Source organism: Cottoperca gobio, chromosome 11, assembly GCF_900634415.1.
Source record: "Cottoperca gobio chromosome 11, fCotGob3.1, whole genome shotgun sequence".
Taxonomy (NCBI): domain Eukaryota; kingdom Metazoa; phylum Chordata; class Actinopteri; order Perciformes; family Bovichtidae; genus Cottoperca; species Cottoperca gobio.
Genome location: NC_041365.1, coordinates 13,790,542 through 13,811,587, shown reverse-complemented (window position 1 = coordinate 13,811,587; position 21,046 = coordinate 13,790,542). Strand labels below are relative to the sequence as shown.

The window sequence follows — 21,046 nt, the reverse complement described above, 5'->3', positions numbered from 1 at the left end:
TGTGGGATATATAAAAAGAACAGTGCATTGTTTTCTGTAGGTATAGCTACAAACAGAGAATGACACCAGCCTGAATCTGTAGCGAGTTAGCACAGTGACTTTTATCATGAGGTGTAAAGCGTGACGGTTCATAAAAACAGTTCTTGAGGAGGCAGCGACTGTAAACTGAGAGTGTGAGTGCAGAGTAAGAGAGAAATGGAACCTGAGAGAGGATGACAATAAATATTCACGTCATGTTTAATAATAAAATGAAGTCATTCATATTCAATCGATTCAGATCAAAATAAAAGTAGCAGAGACGGTTCACCTTCCATTCAGGCACAGGCACTTTGTTCTGACATAAATCATCCATGAAAAACACTGAAGGTAAAAACTTGCTGCTTCTCGCCCTTTTAGCTGATTTAACACTGAACCCTCATCCCATACATAAATCTATACAATGTGTTCTAGTTGTATCTGCTTGTCAAACTATTTATAAAGTGTAGCACCAAACTTAAAAATAAATTTAAAACATTATGTACTCTTCTTACATTGGATGTCTTATCTACTATACAATGAATGTGAAATATGATAATGAAGACAAGTTTTCATCCAGACACAGGTAATAAATATATAGCTTGAAATCAATGAATATAGATGATACATGAAACAACCATTACAAAATTAGAGCCCTGTCACATGACTATTTGGGTAATGTATTTCCTAGTAATATCTCAATGTTAATGGATGAACAACAAAACATCCAACAAAGACAGTATCTCTGCAGCTCTGCAGACGGGACAAACATAATATTGCTTCAATGAGGTTCTCAGATTGGAGGTCAATAAACTGTTGAGGTAATTCACTGTAGTTTTAATTAAGGTTTATTAAATTAAGTAGTCAACATTTAAATATGTATCATTATGACATGATTCATAAACATGTTACTGTAGCATTCAGGTTAGCCGAGTACCAACATAACATTCAACCGGTTGACATTTAATTTAAAACAGTGTTTTTGTTCATTATTGTTTGACCATGAGTTCATATCAAAGAAGTGGAATACCTAGTATTTAAAAAAAGGACTTCATTTATTGAATAAACTAACAGTGAATTGCCTCCAAACCCTGCAGATAGTAAGACAATACAGGACTGTTTCCCAACCACATCCGAGCCTTAAGATCGCCATATTGGATAATGTTAACTTGGCATTGCAGCTTTTAGCACCGAGCTGTCTCCATGTCGGGGAACAGGATAAACGTCAACATTATTATGTGAAATTATTGGATACAAGGATCCAGAATGACTCCCTGGAAACAATAATTAAAAATAGTGTTTCATACTAAACAAGAATATTGTAATGACAGGACAGACAGGTGCATGTCAGTGAATCTCTCATCACTCTCCCATGAACATGCTCTTGATATCCTTTTTAAGTTCACATAAAAAGCAATCTCTTTGCTAAGACGTCTTTGGGAAACACCCCCGCCCCTCTGCACCCTCCCTCTTCACAAACAGAAAAGGAAGAGGAAGTGCAACACCACCTCCGGGCCACTAGCTGCTGCTGTCCTTCTGAGGGAGACACCTCTGCCAGGGGCTGTAGGGCAGCGCCAGCAGCAGAAAGAGGATCCCCCCCACCATCAGGACACCCCCCGCACAGCCGATGCACGACACCGACCAAGAGAGCTCGTGGTGGAGAGGGACCGAGTGGTCGCTGGCCAGGAAGGCCAGGACGGATTGGTGGAAAACCATCATAGAGAGAAGCACCAGGACACCTGTGGAGGAGACATTGTCACATGAATCTCGAGACACTTTCCGAACATTTTTAAACAACTGAGAACAACATTGACAACCTCTACTGTACTATAATGACGAAAGATCTCATACACTAAAAACCCAAAGGATTCCCCGTGTTATGATGCCTTTACTGACCTGATATAATAAAGCAGAAGGAAGCTGGCTTGAGGAAGAAAATGATTTCTTTACTGAGAGCCATGGTGATGCATATGGCCCCCATCACCATCAGGAACAGGCTGAACAGGGCCAACATGGCTGCCGCAACATTCAGATCTGCACGGGAAAGGACAGTGCTGTTATCATAACTGTGACATTCACTATTTTAGGAACAGTTGTCTTTGGAACTGCACTGATGAAGTAAATCAAGAGGAATTTTGAATATTTTAAATATATGTTCATGTTTAATTAACAGGGACAGATAAAAACTACTGTATGTATACAGGTTCTTAGAAAGACTACATTTTCTTCCAACTACGCAACACAATTCAACATCAAACATCCATGCATTGCATTGGCTAATCAAATATGTGCCAGGGCACATTCCTGGTAGACATATGTGGAACATGAACTGTTCACCTCACAGCTTTGAAGATGATAAAAAAGATTGCTACTACCAACTAGCGTTAAGTGTCTACAAACCTCTATAGCTGTAAAATCCTGTCTCAAAGTATAAACCTCTGTGCACCTTTTTGCCATCTAATAAACCTGAAAACTCTTGGATATATTACTTAACATGGGTTGTATTTAGTTTTTTACCAGGGCTGCCACCATTGTGCCCCTGAGCAAGGCACTTAACCCCAAGCTGCTCCAGGGAAACTGTGCCTGTAGTTAGTTCACTGTAAATTGCTCTGGATAAGAGCGTCTGCTAAATTACCTGTACTCTCATCATGCCGTCTCATTATAGCTATTTTCAGGCTGAAAATGTCTGAATGCAGACATGATACTTCTGCAAGGATACTTATAAACATCTCTGGATCGACACAGAGAAGGGCATTATGGGTAACTATAGGACATGCAGGCTCACAGAGTGGCAATTAAATATAAAATGGGTTGATCCAACTAATAGAAAAGTATAACAGAAAACATCCCTGAATTACAACCATGCAGGTTTGCTTATGCTTAGAGTTTAGGAAAATAAGATGTGGTCAGATTTTTGTGAAGGTCATCCTTTTGATTTAGAAGATCAACACTATAAATAACTAAATCTACTTGGTGTTCTTGGAAGCCGTAGGGTAAAAGTTTGTGTTGCTTTATGATCAATCATAAAAGGAGATGTATGTGATGTAAGACATTTGTGATCTCAAATCACAACATGCGATTCTCGTACGGTACTTTTTACACTTATGGCTGTATTTCTTAAATCACTAGAGGGTGACAGTGATGTGGCACCAGCAAACAATGAGATTTAAATGTACGTCTGTCTTTCTTCATTCAGCATATGGCACTGTGTGATCTTAATACATTATGCAGCTGCCAGTGAAATGAGAGGTTAGACGGCAGTGTGGAGACACTTGAACGCAGCGTAGGTGGAATAGATTTCAAACACTCACAGAAACCTGAAAGACCAAGGCAAGGAGGTGATGGGAGACAGAGAGGAAACGACAGGACAGAGAAAGACAGGGATGGACCGTGGGAGAGATGACAGACAGGGGACTGAAGAATAAAGAGAGTATCAGAAGAGGGAAGGGGCAAAGAGGGCGCAGGGAGACAGGGATGCAGCAAGAGGGAGAGGTGGAGAAGAAGAAAACAGGGATAAAGAAAGGAGGGAGTGGGCGGATGAGGTGGGACAGTGGTTCAGAGAGGCCACAAGAGCCGTAAGAGCTGCGTGACTCACTCTTCCGCGTAGTCTTCTGAAACATCACAGCATTTTCCCCCGTGGTGAAAAACTTGAAGTAGGTGCAGTTTGATTCTGCAGGAGGGAAAAAGACGGAGGAAGAGAAACAGCTACTGTAAATGAGCGAAATATAAACATTGACATCTGCTGTAGCTGCAGACAATTTTGATGAACATCTTATTGACATTCAAGCCACCACATCTCTCTCAGCCTGTACACTTTAGTTTTAACAATTCTCCATCAAACACAATCGGCCGTGAACGACAATGACAATCTCAAGGTGACGATCCAATGCTTCCTGCACTAATAGCATTCTGCCGTCCTGATGATGTGTTACAGTAATTAGAGGTTGGCCGTCAAATAGAATGTGACACCTCTATCTGTTCCCTCACACATTTACACCCACAAGCAAGCAACACATACACACATACACGCACACACACACATACACACACACACACACTCACACATCACTCTTCATTAGTGTGATCAAAGCCACAGAGTGGTCTGAAGTTGTTTTCCGTGTTACAGCACTGAGAGGAGCTGCACTCAAATCCTATTGACAAAAATTAAAATCCCATCAGCAAATAAGGGGTCTCTGCAACCGGCCAGTCAGACAATAATTGAGCTTTCCTCTGTTTACATGTTTATTCATTAAGGGAGACCATCATGGCAAAAACAAACACTTGGAGTGATATGTAATATTTAAACTGAATAGTCTGAGGATATGTTACTTTGTTGAACATTGTAGCATAAATGATTTACTATTTACACATAGGTGTCATACTCAATATCATGTGTCATACCATGCTGTGGTACAATTATGAATGTTCAGTGACTATGTATATGTGTAGAAGATGCCAATCTAAACATGTACTACTTTAATCAGGTAACAAGAGGCTCCTTTGTCTCTCATACTGTATGTGTATTGGCATTTCAAACTCTTCACTCTGGCCAACTTCTGTTGATTGTAGCGGAACAAATAAAGCTAGCAAGAAGCTTAGCAAGAATAACCAGTGGGCTAATGTTGACTCATTTTTGTTTGGATTTTGGGTGACCTTTGACTTTGGGTCTACAGTATTAATAAATTAGCTGGTGTGAAGTCTGAAATTATCAATATTACCGCATGTTGGCTGCAAAACAAGTTGTTGTAGTTTAAGACAGTTTGAATCATCAAGCTTAAATTGTACCAAGCTCACTGGTGATCATAAACACATGACTATATCACTTTTTGTGCAATTAGCGCGCTTTCATAAGCCAACATTTAGTGCATTTTATTCTCTGGTGCGGTTCAACCCATGATGTGGTTCGTTTGGGCAGTTGTGAATGTAGTAATCATACATTGGTGCGGACCAAAATAACCAATCAAACAGTTTGATTCCAGTCTGACCATTTTGCATGAAGTGAGCCAAAACAATGTTGTCTGATCGTAGCACATCTTCTTTGGAAATAATGGATCAACATATTGTTGACAACCTTGATCCTTAAAGGTTCAATGTGTAATTTCGAACCACCAGTTCCATAGAAATAGGGGGCAGTATTTCACCTCTACTGGGTCCATACAATCTCTAATGTTTATATTTTAGTTGTAGTAGTTTGGCATATTTATTGTATTCTAATGTATTCTTTATATTGTGTATTGCATTTCCTCAAGAATACCAAAATTCGACCAAACTGCTTTTTTTGTATACAGTTATACAAAAAACACTGCTGTCTTATAATCTTCACATGGGGCTGATCCATCTGTGTTTACTGCTGCTGGACCTGTGTACCGGCAGCAACAGGGAGTCTGCAGTTCCCCAGCTAACTGCTAACTGAAGCTACACCGTTCTGCCGTGTCCAATCATTTCAGAAAAAAGTTTAACAACGTCAGCGGTGGCCAAAGTAACACATTAGTTTTCCGTTACTCCATCAGAAAACACAAAATATATATATTTTTTTAATAAATGAAATGTTGGATTCATGATGGCTGAACTGTCCCCAGCAAAGAAAAAGAAAAAGCGAGAGAGGATAAAAGACACAAAGACTTTGACCGTTACGGGGCAGAAAACCTCATTCAGTGTTGCGCTCATTTTATGCATCTGATCAAACTCTTCAAATTTGACATGATGAATTGCTAATCTTAAGAAGGCTACAGAGTTACGTTGCTATCGCTACAGTTCCAACCGTTGCTACGCAGGAGAATCTAACAGATTTCTTTCTTAGCTGAAGCAATAAAATCATTATTAAATCAAGAAAATCAATCAACGCTCACCCTGTCAGGGTTAATTTTGCAATAATGACCGGCTTGCTGCACATTATCCTTTACATAACGCCCATCCAATGGGCTGATAACATCCAATGAATCTACTACGATCTACTGTATGTCTTCTTCACATGCTTTAGATCTTAAGAAGTCCTGGGGACACTGCAACCCCATTAACCACTGAGCCTGTAACCCTGTGAATATTTCTTACTCGTTTGGATGAAAATCAAAGAGGTATCCTGTCTGAAGCCGATGACAAACACACAAAGCACTTGGTGGACTTTTCTGTCTGTGTCTGCTTTGTTTTTTATGTGAGTCATTCTTCAAAGCGGAGCTCAAACAGGTGAGTCATGGAGAAGGGGAGCGATACTGCAAATTGCTTTAATAATCTCTTTCCACACTCGACCAAGCAGCAAAATATGACGTGTAAGGATGAAATCATGTTTTCATTAGTTGTTATTGCATCTGTAATGAGAATATAATATAGTAATATAGTTCTAAAAAGTTCTTAAGCTAGACTGTAACAACATACAACTAGAGGTGTCGTGTACAGCAGGAGAACTACATGTTCCTATTGTTCTATATTGCTTGTGACATGTCATTTTCTTTTTTTTGCATATCTAAATATTGCTTTGTCTGTCTGTTTTAGCAAAGTATTTATTTTGTTTACTGATTTAGTTGCCAGTCTCCCTGTGCCAGGGAGGTATCTCACCTCTATGGGACTTTCAAATTAATGTAATTGTTGCCTCAAAGCTAAGGATGTCCGAAATCCAAATTATGTATCCCTTCACTTGACCCAAAAGGAACTTGTGGCACTTTTCACTCATGTAACAATGACTCAGGCAGTTAGTCAGCCAGAGAACTCATCCAGCCAGCCATCAAACAGTGAGCCAAGCCTTTGTCCAGCCAGTGAATCAGGTAGACCTCTCATTCATGCTAACTCGCTCCCTCACACTGAGCTGTCCAACAAGCTTGAGAGCTTGACAAACGTCCAGTCAGCCAGCTGGTCTGTCAATCAACAGCTTAAAACTCCCTCCGTCACACAGACCAGTCAGCCATCATAAAACTTCGACAGCCATCCACCAAACCGGTCAGTAAATCTATGAGACACCTCCGGGTAGTTCAGCAGGTCCGCAGCTCTCTCTCTCTGGGTCGATATCAGACACCCACAAGGTCTTTGTGCAGCCCTTCCACAGGCCATAGTGAGCTGTCAGGCATGTCTGCAAAACCAAGATTAAAGAGGTTTTTTCAGCAGTAATATTATTTTACATCTATCACAGTGTAAAGCTTTAGACACCCAACAGTGATTCATGTCTAAGAGGAAACACTGTTAAGTTGTGTTTTTTGTCCCCATGTTTGTTTGTTTTTACTGCAGTAAGCATCCCTGGATAGGTTAATAATGTATGGGACAGTCAGTAACCAGGTTTCTATCCAAAACATTGCACATTTTAGGAGTTGGTTAATCGAAATAAACAGTAGATTGTGCAAATTATGGAGCCATAAAACATTATTGCAGAAGAAGAGGGAGCAATAAGATGACATGACTATTTATTTTATCTCTTTAGAGGAACAGAAGCTCTAGTGGACACTTAAGTCACATGCTTCAAGTGCATCATAATTTATTCATTAAATCTGTTTCTATTGCACTTTGTCGCATTTTGCTTCTATCGATACACCAACTTTAACCAAGCAGAATTATTTTTATTATTTCAAGATCTTTTCTACATTTACAGTGTTTCCATCCAGGGTGTTATATGTGCAAATTGAAAATGTGCATAGACACAGGTGGATGGAAATGCACCTTGTGAAAGTCATGAACAAAAGTTCTGTTTATTATTAATTACACTATTTCACCTGGTTGTTATAGAAATTCTTCGGCGGTGCCAGCTCCACCCAGAACTCTGTCCCCACCCCAAGGACTGTCAGGACGACACCCACAATGGCCACAAAGAATGCCAGCTTGATCTGGTGACAGAACACAATGAACAGTGTGCTAAGTTAAAATCGTATGCAGGGGAAATCTGACATTACAAACATAAAACACAGAGAAGTTAAACAGCTAGAAAGTTGCACATGCCCGTATCTAGCTTTCTTTATATATAATTTTTTCAGGAATTCACTCCATCTGTCAAAGTTAAGGTCATTTCACAAAGTCATGTCTATTTCCTCGTACAGCATGTAACGCCCTTGCAACCTATTTTTCTCAGGCACTGACAGCAGTCATGTTCTTGGCATAATTTAATGTCTGTGGGAGTTCAGTACATAGGGGCTAGACATTGGAACTAGGCCATAATGGGCTGTGATATACACAAAGAGAACAACGCAGCGAGGTAGTTGAGTAAATGCTTAGAGATATCCTAGATTAATGTGCAGTGAGCAATACCAGAGGAAAACAACAATCGGTTCTTTTTAATGTCCTCAGCAGATGAAGTATCAACCCCCTCAACAGGCAGTTGAGGTGTGTGGGTGGGCTCTTGTACTTCTGTGCAGAGATGTTAAGAGTGAAGATGTTTTTGTCAGGTCCTTATTAGGGTAGGGAATTAAAGCCCTCTAAACTATTTGTATATGTGTTGGAAAATGTCATAAAGTGATGAAATTGAAGAGCTTGAAATCTCAGTTGGCTAAGTTATCTTTGAGCAATTATATTCCACCTCCTCATTGTTCTCATAGTTACATAACATTTTATCTCCGTGCGTGATGAACCGCATTTGAAGACTTATTTTCTAACATTAGAAGTCATTCATCTATTGTTGTGGAGTGTTTCCTGCCCTGTGGACCGGCCTGATTTCACCTGAAAAGGTATGACTGATTGGTTCCATTAGCTTCAGAGTACTTTCATACTGAGGGAGAACACATATTCACACAATATGAAACCAGTCACCTTCCCTTCCTGGGCTTCACTCATGGCGTGTCCTGCTGATGTCGTCCTGCGGCGCTTGTTCCCCCCAAATGTGCTGCGTCCAGTCATCAGGCCGCCCAGACCTCCCGCACCCTGGGGTGCTCCTCCCGGTGCAACTACAGCTCCTGGTGCCGCCGGACCCACTGTGCGGCCCTCCTCATCGGTCACAAAAAACGTAGACCACATGTTGTGAAAAAATAGAGAAGAACTAAGACAGCCAAGTGTAATTCAGTTTGGCAGCCAAGCTTGCCTTGAGGTTCGCCCTCAACAGGGATTGTTAAAATTTTAGAAATAGAAAAAATTAAAGACGGGAACAAAAACTGAGGAAAACTGTTAAACTGGCCCTTAAAGAAAAACACTTGTGTGTCTGAAAGAAAGAAAGGAAAAGCACAGGAAGAGGTAGAATGATGAACAAAGAAAATGACTATGTGGTAAAAACCTACAGCAAAAACAAAGCGTGATACAAAAGTAGAAAATAAAATTGACCCCAAAAAGTCTCCTTGGTAACAATAACTGAATATACAATGTCTCTGAAAACGTTAGCAGAAAAAGGCAGGAATTAGTCTTCTCTTGAAAAAAAGCCCCAGAAAAAATGGCGGTGTGGACAATAGATGCAAAACTGATAAATGTATCATCATGAATAAATCAAATGACATAAAATGTGTGTAGAAAAGCCACTGAGAGTCTGTAGAGGTAGAAGTCCGGAGTGGATGAAGTGAAGCTTCCTAGAGATGAAAATGGAAGGACAAAAGAAAAGAGGAGAAAGTAAAAGTAGCTATGTAAGTCATTTATTTACATAATCACCTGAAACAGGTTCTGGTCTTCTGTTCACAAAGAATATAAATATATAGATGGAGAAATTATGCAGGTGTAGAAATTGCTGCACATTTCATAGTACAAAAATAAACAAAGAAACAGAACATATGCATGCAATATGAATGCTAACAGTATTAGCATTGGCATTGTAGAAATGAAGTAGAGAATTACACTGTGTGTGTGTGTGTGTGTGTGTGTGTGTGTGTGTGTGTGTGTGTGTGTGTGTGTGTGTGTGTGTGTGTGTGTGTGTGTGTGTGTGTGTATGTGGACGTGTTCCACGTGTGTGGAACTGACTTGACTTCTATGGGAATTTTCGTCTTAAGTTTGTTATGAAAATCATAACACACATCTTTCAACTGAAAGAAAAAACACATTCTAGAGCAGGTACCAAATAAAGGTACCCAGATCACAGAGGATGTTCAGTAGGTTTGAGAAAGATAATAAAAACAAACAGACACAGTTTGCGTTGATTGGAAAGGCAAAACACTTGGCTCGGTTTAGTAAAAGGTGGTATGGTATAGGTCAAAACAAGTATGTTTGTTACATTATTTAAGTTAATTAACATTCATACGTAACAAACAAAAGTTAAGTATGTTACGTAAGTTAATATAACAACTACGCAGACTTACACAGGCTTTGTTTAGAAGCATATACGTCAAAAACAGACGTAGTCCGGGAGAAAGTGACGTCATTATTAAAAATGCACTTTCGTTGCAGGGTAACGTCATTTTTAGGAGACCAAGCTATATATTGAGATACAATAGCATTGCTGCCGGAAAAAAATAAGTCTTTCTATTGTGGTGTACGTAGACCAAAGATATTTACAGTTAACTTTATGTATTATCTAGAATTCAGAAACCTGAGCCTCTGAAGAAAAGAACAGAAGTGGAGAGAACTTCCTCCAATCAAAAATAATTATCTGTGCTGTCTGTTCTATTTTTTCCATTAGGACTGCGAAGCAATTTAAAAGCACTTAGCATAGTGGAATCACAATCAATTATCTATTTTGAGATGTTATGTGACAGCAAACACAGAAAAAAACAGTCAGCATGCTGAAATCATAACCTGCTATCTAATCTGAGCCGCTTTGTGGTACCTCAGCGGCACAAAAACACTCATAATGTTCAAGCCATAACCAATTATCTATTCCGAGAAGCCCTGTGATGGAGAAGTCACGCAGAAAAGCTGCCGATGAATTGAATCTTAAACCCTTTATGTCTGTAGGGTGAGTGAAGCAGCTGTCCTGCTGCGTTCCATCAGGATGCGGTGACAAACAGACACGACATGCAGTCCTCCCTCTTGTTAGCAAAAATGAAACACATCCCCTGGGGAGAACACATAACTTTACTTTCCCATCACTGTCAGTCGTGTTAACAAGCTACAGAGTGTAAGTTTAGGTTTTTTTACAAAGTTCTTCATTGAATAAAGATAAAACAAAACAGCACAGTACAATACATCAAATACAGTTTCACACATATTTACCATATCCTGTTATTTACTCGCATCCAATCAGTGAATTCCAACACTCTGTTATTCAGATTCAGTAACAAGTACCTCATTAAGTAGATAGTACTAATGCAAGTAGCTATTAAATAATGCAGTTATGCTGCAAGTGGTACGCAATGTAAAGAAATGTAACAAAGCACACTGGTTGTCAATGATAAACAAGATGCTTCATGTACTAAATGAAATAACTTGAGACTTGCATTTGTCAAAAATACTGTAAACATTTGAGAAATATTTACTTTTTATGTTCTTTGTTTTATATGTTGTATTCATCAGCAGGCATATATGAGTTTTGTTATTTGAAAATATTTAAATAAATCAATGGAAGAAAGGTCATATTTCAGTTGGGTAACTGATCAAATTAATCTTAAAATTAATGAGATATTCAGATAAACTGAAATCATTAGATTTGACTAAAAAGATAATTGACAATTTGCTACTTAAAGTAATTCAATTAATGATCAAATTGTGTTGAATTTTCACTCAAAATGGTAATTTCAGTACAAATAATCAACATTAGTGACTGATCTTCTGATTCAAAGGATATTAGAATATTAGTATGAATAGTAGGAAGAAGAAGAAGAAGAAGAAGAAGAAGAAGAAGAAGAAGAAGAAGAAGAAGAAGAAGAAGAAGAAGAAGTCAAAAAATGTCACAATAAATGTCACACCTTAAATTACAATGTGAATGTCACTTTCCAAGATGGCAGTGATAAAAGTTTGTCATTATGGGCTTACATTTATAAAACCACAAACAAACAAAACAACATTCACATCTGTCATTAGCAAACAAGTTAGTTAAAGTATAATGTTAGTGGTGAAGAATATCAGAACATTGAAGAAAGTAAACTCTGTTCTTACTCATGTAATCTGAACACGGCTCTCTTTATAAGGCATCCAATTGGCCTCAGTGGAAAAGTAGCACGAGGAAGAAAACTAATTGCAGCGGCTGTGACCAGCGACTAACACTCTTTAACAATTTCCCTCTAATAAAATATCCTTCTTACTGTCTCCAAAAGTAAGTCAACGTGGAACAGGCCCTGAGGAGAAGGGTCCTGTGTAATATCTACTGGACTCCATAAACACTCTGGACAGGCAACGTTTGAAGAAGAAGCAAGTTCAACTTACACCCCCCACACACACACACACACACACACACACACACACACACACACACACACAGCCAACCCCCCCACAACAGCAGCCAAAATATATCATGCTGAAAGTAAACACATTAGCTTTATTTTTTCCCTCCTTTACACGTGCTTCACAACGCTCTACGCCACTTCACAAATATCACAAGAATGATATTAACAAGTTGCTGACCTGGTTTTTGTGTGTGTGCTTCTGCTCGGAGTGACGGAGCGTGGGGCGAGGAGAGGGTGTGAGCGAGGGAGAGAGAGAGAGAGAGAGAGAGAGAGAGAGAGAGAGAGGTGGGCGGGTGAGGTAGGGAGGGAGGGGAAAAGAGGGCGGAGGTCGAAGTAAGAGTCGGTGTTACATCCAAGAGAGGATGGGGGGTTTGAGATCGTGTGGGTGGAGGTGAAAAAGAGCATCGGCTAAATGGCCACGTGAGTGTGTGTGTGTGTGTGTGTGTGCGTGTGCGTGTGCGTGTGTGTGCGTGTGCGTGTGCGTGTACGTGTACCTGTGCACACATACATATAGGGTTACATGTGTGTGTGTGAGTGTGTGTGTGTGTGTGTGTGTGTGTGTGTGCATGTGTGTGCGTGTGCGTGTGAGTGTACGTGTACCTGTGCACACATACATATAGGGTTACATGTGTGTGTGTGTGTGTGAGTGTGTGAGTGTGTGTGTGTGTGCGTGTGTGTGTCTGTGTGTGCATGTGTCTGTGCATGTGCATGCCTGCGTATTACCTTGCAGACCCCTGTGTCTGTGTGTTCGCTGAGCCTGTGTGTGTGTGTGTGTGTGTGTGTGTGTGTGTGTGTGTGTGTGTGTGTGTGTGTGTGTGTGTGTGTGTGTGTGTGTGTGTGTGTGTGTGTGTTTGAGAGTGTGTGTGTGAAGTATGTAGCTTCTGTAAATGAATCTGTTTGTTTATGCTAACGTGGACGAGTCTCTTGGCTTTAAAATGCACGTGTGTGGAAATGTGTCACTCCACACACACAAACACACAACCCCAGCTCCTTATCTGTGTGTGTACTTGCATGTTATGCCTCTCTTCTATCTATTTTTGCCCCCCACCTGTTAATGACATTAAAGCCGACCCAGGGGAAAGGGCTACGGCGAGGGCCTTGTGTCAGCTCGACTCTGGCAGTGAGGCTCATGTCTGTGACCGTTGCTACGATCCGGCTGATTGAAGAGGGAATTGTAGATTCATCACCTCGAAAACAAGTTACACTGCCGGTTGGCTCCGATCCTAACTGGACGGTGAAACCCCAGACACCCCCCTGTCTGCTGACACATGCAATGCAGCAGTTTAGCTGCAGTTTGTTCCTACTTACAAACAACTTTCTAAAAAAGGTTTTGACTTTGAAGGTGTTTAGAGACTTGTGCTCCATGAAGTGGACTATTGGGATTGACACTTAAAGAAGATGCATTATAAAATGATTGCCTCTTCTCGGGGTGGACAGTAGATGATACTTTGTTTCACCAACTTTTTGACGTGATGAAATTGAATGACCGCAATGAGCCAGTTTGACCCACAGTGGGATGCTACATGAAAGAGGGGTAGGTCCAGTGCTATTGTCAGCCAATCACAGAGTTAGGTTGTGTACAGTGTTACCAACAGCCTGTTTCATTAGAGCTCAGTGTGGAGCAATGGAAACTAAATCCATTTTGGTTAGCCTAAAGGGCCACATGCTCCAGAATACACAACAATTCTATGATTCTATGAAATTAATTTTATAATTATTATCAACACACCTTTAATGTGCAGGGTGATTCAGTGACATTAACTGTTCACCAAAAAAAATTCAGAGCTTAACTAATACATTACTACTCTTGACCATCATATCCAACAACCAGATGATTTCCATTTTACTTGGAGAACAAAAAAAATTACAAAAAGATCTAGTAAGAAAGCTTCTATACAAGCCAGGCCGTCACTTCAACTAATGTGATCCTGATTTGTGCAATCGTAAAAGTATGAATTCAGTGAATTCTCCATCCATCTGATCAGACTGGTGCCTGCAGAGAAAGAGAGAGACAGAATACTGCAGTCAGATGTGCCTGGCATTGTGATAAATGGTGTGTGTGCAAACAAGAAGGTCAGACAAACAGAGACAGACAGCGATGGAGGACTGAATAGAAGGAAGAGAAAAAACGTAAGTAAAAGACAAGAAGAACAGAGAGGGAAGAGAAGAACCAAATAATGATGGATGCACAGAGACAAGACAGGATCAGACAGTTACCTCACCGCTGAGCAGCCAAATTAAAATGCATAGCATGCTGAGGTGGATGTTGGAGGCTGATGTAGACGTGAGCTCAGAGTTATTAACTGATTATATGGGTTTTTATAAACAGCCAGCCCTGGAGCTCCTCTGAAATACTGCCACAACATCAGTTAACACTTGTTTTAATGGTTTTATATGTTTGACTGTTTAATACCAAAAGGTTTTGAAGTAATTAAACATGATTAAATTATTTTGGCATTTCAGCCATTTTTATTGATGCAGAAATATTTTATAATACATTACAGTATCCATTAATGATCTAGGAATGTGCGGTTTTGCAAAACGATAGCAAGACAAAGCTTTCTTTTATACGACTGTGATGTGTTATTGCTACTTCACTACACCTCCCAACTCTAACAATCACCATAAAATACAATGTTACTTAACTTCCTTCACTTTTTGTTAAGTTATTCAAACAGGAAAAGATGACCTACATCAGATTCCACTTGTATTGGTCTATAGGAGCCAATGAAGGTTGGGTGCTTTGTTTAAGGACGATTGAGCATTAAGTGTTCAGGGAAAAGAGAATTATTTATTCTCTTCCTCCTCCCAGCTCCCTCAGCCAATCAGGCGATACATGAACCAGTGACCTTCTGGTGTGCTCACTCCTGATCAGCATAATATTAGTGCGTTACTAAATCCGCCTATGCATCAGTCCCCAGTGCAGTAGTGAGTCCGAACCATAAGATGGCACTCCCTAGCAGGGAGGCATGCGAGGGGGTGGGGGCCTTAGCTGCTCTGGTCCTTCAGACATGCAGAGAGTCAGGAGCCTGTGTGTTGCAGGGAGGTCTGATAGGATTACAACAACTCAAAGGGGCAAGAGGATTCATTAGGATGTATGACCTGTTGGGGATGAAGCAGTTCTAGTTGATGTTTACAGACTGAGGGGCCAATTCTCAAAGATGGGATTGTGGCCGCTGATAGCACCATGAAAATATGTTGAACTAATGATATTAGAGCGTAAATACGCCCAAAAGATTTTGCAGCTGAGTACAATTTGCCCGTTATGCCTCTGATTGCAATTATCCATGTGGCAAAGTATAAATGTTGCCATTGCCCCAAGAACACAGAACAGTGAGAAAAAATGCAGGCAAGGAATTTATACATGACAGAGAGAAACCCTATTTGGGATTTAATATCCCAGTCCATCCCAACTTCAGGCTGTAAAATAATAACAATATTGTTATTAATAGAGCACTTTTCAAGACATAAGCTAACATGTACAGTCTGTAAAGCACACTGAGACAAATGTATAATTTGTGATATTAGGCTATATAAATACATTTGATTTGATTTGATTTGATAAGCACAAAGTGCTTTACAAGCTGAAGAAATTCAAAAACATCAGCAAAATTAAGGACAATTGCAAGAGGTATTATAAGATGGCATGATTTGAAGTGGAGGGAAATCAGGGCGGTAAATAATAAATAATAAAGATATATCCATCAAAGGCACAGGAAAATAGGTGAAATTTATATATATAAGTTATACAGGTTTCTAAGGTTTAGCCTGGCTCTTTACCACTGAATTGCTCCCTACAACTCTGATTTGTTTAGGCATTTAAAAATGTCAGGTGTTATGTTCATTGAAAGCTGTATCTTCCCACTGGAGACAACACAGCTGTGTAGGTAGGATAGAGAATGGGGACATTAATTCCTATATCTATAGCTATAAAGTTCCACAAAAAATAGCTAAAGAAAAAGGGCCACAATGGGACATGCCTTTGTAGGTTTGATCAACAATATGCTATTATACACACACATAGTACATGCATGGATTAGACTCAAAGTACTACTTACTAACTGCCTAATCTGCACAGTTGTAAAGGAAATGTTCAAGGTCAAAAGCTCAGTTATCTTAGTGTAAGTGGGGAGTCGTATATCTTTAAGTATTTGTGTATTTTCCAAAGATCATTGTGTTTGCACAGTGAGAGCAGAGCTGTGTCAGCTACTTTTCTTGTGCCTCTCTGAGTGAGTTAAGGCAGTGGCTGATGCAAACAGAGAAAAGGAGATTGCCATCAAAGGAAAACGGAAAGATATGAAAAGGTTTGGAAAGCAGAAATGAGCACTTTTGAAGTAACAAACGGAGATGATGGCAGCCTGCTGGTGTGCCTAATCAAGCTCATCTCTTCTTCCTGATCTCCCAAACTGTGACTCTTAATGTACAGTTGTAGGCAGTTGCACACACACACACACACACACACAGACACAAACTTGTCTGTGCACAGTTCTTTTTGATCTTCATTTTCTCTGTGACCTTGTTATTCATACGTTCACTCCCTCCATCAGCAGCTCTCCCAGTCTTTAGTTCATGTATAAAAGACAATTAGACATAATTAGCCACCTGCGTCAGCGATGGCCTTCAGGTCACGGTCCAAATAAGCATAAGTAATAAGGGTTCCAGTGTCTTGATGATGTGTTTCGGTAATTATGGTGGAAACAAAACTCAGACAAAGGGAGCATCGTGTTTTTCAGCGATTGTCATTCAAGTCTCTCCAAAGATAACATTTTCGATATCTATAAATTATTTGTAAGACTTGGAGAACAAAAAGCCTCATTAGTAAGTAACAGGTTGTTCTGCCATTCCTCTCACCTGACCATCTCCGCCCACCTGCTCCCCACTTCCCCAATAAGTGTAGCCGAATAATAAATGTTAGATTGTCTAGTGTGCATCCGCTAGCTTTCCAGCCTCCATGCTGTGTGCATGACCCACGGTTTGATGATTCCCTCCCGAGCCCCTTATTGGATTTGTTTGTCTGATCTGTCTATCTGGTTTTGACCCTTGCCTGCTTTTGACCAAACTAAACTTGGACTTTTATCTGAACCCGCCTGTCTGTGACTCGTGCTTTTGGGTTCAAGCTTGCTTTTTCTTTCTGATGCAGAACAAACTACAATTCAGAAATGCAAAAAATGTGTATGCATAAAATGTTGCTCACCAAAGCTGTTTATTTCTGTGTGCCCTTTTTCTTCTTGGAGTCTCCAAGCTGTGGCTCTGATGATATTTGATATTTTGATTTGTCACGAAAATGAACTAAAACATGACTCACATTCACCATTATTTGAAATATTTTGTGACTCAGATAATGTAATTCACAAAATAAGATGTGCACTGGGCTGGCTGAGAAAGTATGCCACTCTCATGTTGTTGCATCGCACTCAATGACTCATTAAACAGACACAGATTTCAGTAGTCAAATACTGATTTAAATGATCAATTTCAGAAGAAAAACGGTGTAAAAATCACACAAAGTGACGCCTTTGGTTTGCGAGAAGCAATAAAGTAGGAACAGAAACACGGGTGCTTAGTTTCATGCAAATTTCTTTCACATAAAAGTAGATTTTGGACACTGACCAAATCTCTTCTGAAGTTGAAATGTCTGTTTTTGTGAGGCTGAAACAAACCATCATTGTGCTAACAACTGGTTTTCAAAAGCAACAAAAGCTCTTTGCCATCAAATAGCTTGAAATCAGACACATTTGTATGAAGAAAAGAAAACCTTGTATCCTCACTCACTTAACTACAGGCTTAACTTTCGGAGGTCAGGACATGTGTAATAGCACTGCAGCTTGTGTGAGCTGTCAATCAAATGTTTTATCATACAAGAAAGATTTCTATTTCACATTTTGAACAGAAATATTCAAATTTATTCATAGTTTCATTCTTGTGTGGTTGTGTTTAAAATGTAGCTTATTTCGCTCTGAACGTTATAATGTATCTGTCAGTCCTGCACCGACCAAAATGCTTTTACCACATGAAGAGCTTTGTTTCATTCTGGCATGAATACATTTGGGGATAGAATAATTTCCTGACATCTATCATTAAACGGCATTAGAAAAAGGGAGCTGGTCTGCAAAAAATGGCATCAGTTTGCCAAGCAGGGACTCACCATACCTGCTGACTGTTGGAGAACCAGTATAATTATTAACGCTTAAATCCCTACATGGAGAATCTATCTTCCATTTCATTTGCACACGTACATGAAATGCGAGACAATGAAGGTTAAAACCATATTTTAAGTGTTAGAGCCTCAACTAAAACAGGAAAAGTTAATTAATTTCAAACTAAAAGCTCTATTTGTTACCACCTTCAAGCAGTAGCAGCTTTGGGCCTATTTAACATAACTCTTCAAAATTGTTATTGAACTTTAACATAGCACAAAAATCTACACCGTCTTTGACCGGGACAGTAAGTAGAGTTATTGTGTGAATAAAGACTTATTTCAATAACTGCAAATTGGAAAAACGTAAAAAGAAAATATGTATACATAAATACATATATTTAATGTGCCAATACATACATACATACACATACATACACATATAAATATATATATTTTTATATACATATTACATATATATATATATATATATATATATATATACAGTTGTATAAAGCACCTTTATCTTGTTACATTTCCCACATTAAGCACTTATATTGTTATAGTTTTAAACGTGTATTCACTTTTTGGGTTGGAGCTTTCTTACATCCAGTCATTTGCATGAATATCCTCCTTAATTAAGACCCTGACATCAGTGTACGATACAACAATGAAATTAAGCCTCTTCTCGTACAATATGTTACTACTTTGAGAGTTATTTTGAGATATAAAAATGACATTTCTTATTTGTAGGTATATATAAAATAATGTTTTAAATACCTACAAAACATTATTTCAATATTGTTTTGTAATAACTTCTTCCTCAAAAGACACAAGTCTATTGGTTGAGTATATGTCTGCTATACATACCTCTATGTAATGCTCAGTAACTTCTCATATAAACATCAACGCACCATAGTTAATGGCTTATAGGGGACATATCATCAAACATTCACTTGTTCAGAGCATTTTGAAAATGAAAGCATGTAAACAAGTATGAATCTAAAAATAAGCATATGGTCTTATCAAATCATTTGAGAAGGTTGTATAAAGAAACTACACAATTTGGTGTTTTACTTTAAGTGCATTGTCACTTCTACGTACAGTAATAAGCTTTCCAAACCCCGACTTAAAAGGTTTGCAGCATTTAAAGCCTGCTAAGTTGGTCATTTGCAGGGGGGTTTGATTAGGGTGAGGGGGTAATTACCTTCAGGTCTATAGGACTTAGATTGTTACTTACACTTTCAAAACAGTTCAGCGACTTCATCCATCAATGATTTACAGTGTCTGAAAAGTAACTTTACAGGAGTCAACGTATAGGATAACAATTAGGGTTCAGTGTAGTTTATCAACTTCAAGTCTACTAATAATACTACCTAAATGTGCTTTAAAGAAATGCTATACACAATACAGTAGCTTGTCATCATTTTTATCAACTTCCAATCGGTAACTAACTGTATATGGCTGCAGATCTTTTTTTAAATAAGGTACTAGGAGTGTTAGAGGTATAATCTTATCAAATATCATACATACCATTTTAACTCAAAGGCATATTAATAAAAGTGTAAAGCCAGTTAAAGCCTTTTATATGCTCGGTGCTTTTACTTTCCTTTGTAGAAGAAACAATATATAACAGAAACTGAAGAATAATACTTTAAACTATGCAAAAAGACCGACTTAAATTAATGTTATTTGTCACTAGAGCAAAATGTTTATGCAAAAAAAAACATAACTCCCTCGACTTTAATTGTAAGATAAATATTTTAGGTATTTAGTAATGCATGTTTCATACTTTGAATGATTAATTTCTTTAGAGTGGCTTTCATAACATCAAGCAAAACTGTTCATTGCAGCATGAAATAGCGTTTACTTCTGTTTATCATCAGAAAACATGTATATTCTTGTGTTGTGGATAAGGTAAGGCAACAGCAGGTTGTTACAGAATAGAGTTATTGTCAAACAGTAAACACATAACAGCCTACAATCCGGTTCTTTTTTAACTACACACTGCCGTATTTTTAGCATGTCTCTATATGAGGAACAAATCATAGTGGGCTTTACTATGATGACCTAATCTGAAGGTTACTGGCTGGCTGTCTTTCACTATGCTGCCATAACCAGAATAACTTGGGTCGGAGAAAGGGAAAAGACCTGGATTTAGTCTGCCCTGGGGTTAGAAGGCCAGCCTCAAACAGGCTTACGAAACATTCTTAGGTGGAAGAACAGGTCAAGAACTGTGCATGTAAGCTGTCAAATTGACTCGTGACCACTACCGCCTCAGCATGACTCATGGAATACGTCAAACTCACAAACAGACCAGCTTAAAAAATAACTGTATGTGTAAAGATCTGGGGTTTGATTTCCTAACACATGTTCAAACCATATTTAAAGACTAGAAGAAGAGCTAGATTCTGTTTACATTTGCAGAGACAGACAATGAGTTCAGCCTTATGCACACATACAGGTAAATTAGGTCAAAATATTTATTTGATTTAAAAGATTTGTCTTTCTGGACCGCTGCTTAACTGTTGTGTAACATTTAAGGCCTGTTAAGATGCCAATGTGTATAATTAGGGTTGGTGATGTGCAAGATGGAGATAGAGACTTGATTTGATATTTGAGTCTTTGCACTTTGATGTGAATGATGATGCAAATCAAGACATTTCCAGTAGTTATGATGGAGTTTAAT

General features: G+C 39.0%; 1 protein-coding gene across 2 annotated transcripts; it reads right to left on the bottom strand.

Annotated features, from left to right (window-relative positions):
* Positions 1-219: 219 nt before the first annotated feature.
* Positions 220-12,450, bottom strand: LOC115016186 (voltage-dependent calcium channel gamma-6 subunit-like). 2 transcript variants are annotated; one of them, XM_029443868.1, is made up of 7 exons: positions 12,400-12,450; positions 8,737-9,479; positions 7,710-7,820; positions 6,967-7,075; positions 3,611-3,685; positions 1,912-2,049; positions 220-1,754 (listed from the first exon to the last, which is right to left on the bottom strand). In XM_029443868.1, the coding sequence occupies exons 2-7, from the start codon at positions 8,938-8,940 to the stop codon at positions 1,534-1,536; spliced, it is 858 nt and encodes a 285-aa protein (XP_029299728.1). In that variant the 5' UTR covers positions 8,941-9,479; positions 12,400-12,450; the 3' UTR covers positions 220-1,533. The 2 variants fall into 2 exon arrangements, with proteins under 2 accessions (XP_029299728.1, XP_029299729.1); XM_029443869.1 differs by having other exon boundaries at positions 8,737-9,121; positions 12,400-12,443.
* Between the last annotated feature and the right edge of the window lie 8,596 nt (positions 12,451-21,046).

Excerpts from the sequence above, each read along its gene's own strand:
- LOC115016186 (XM_029443868.1), bottom strand. The coding sequence starts at position 8,940 with ATGTGGTCTACGTTTTTTGTGACCGATGAGGAGGGCCGCACAGTGGGT. Across the intron at positions 7,076-7,709 it reads AGAATTTCTATAACAACCAG|ACATGCCTGACAGCTCACTA; the intron begins GTGAAATAGTGT and ends TTGGTTTTGCAG. Across the intron at positions 2,050-3,610 it reads TCAGAAGACTACGCGGAAGA|ATCTGAATGTTGCGGCAGCC; the intron begins GTGAGTCACGCA and ends TTTCCCGTGCAG.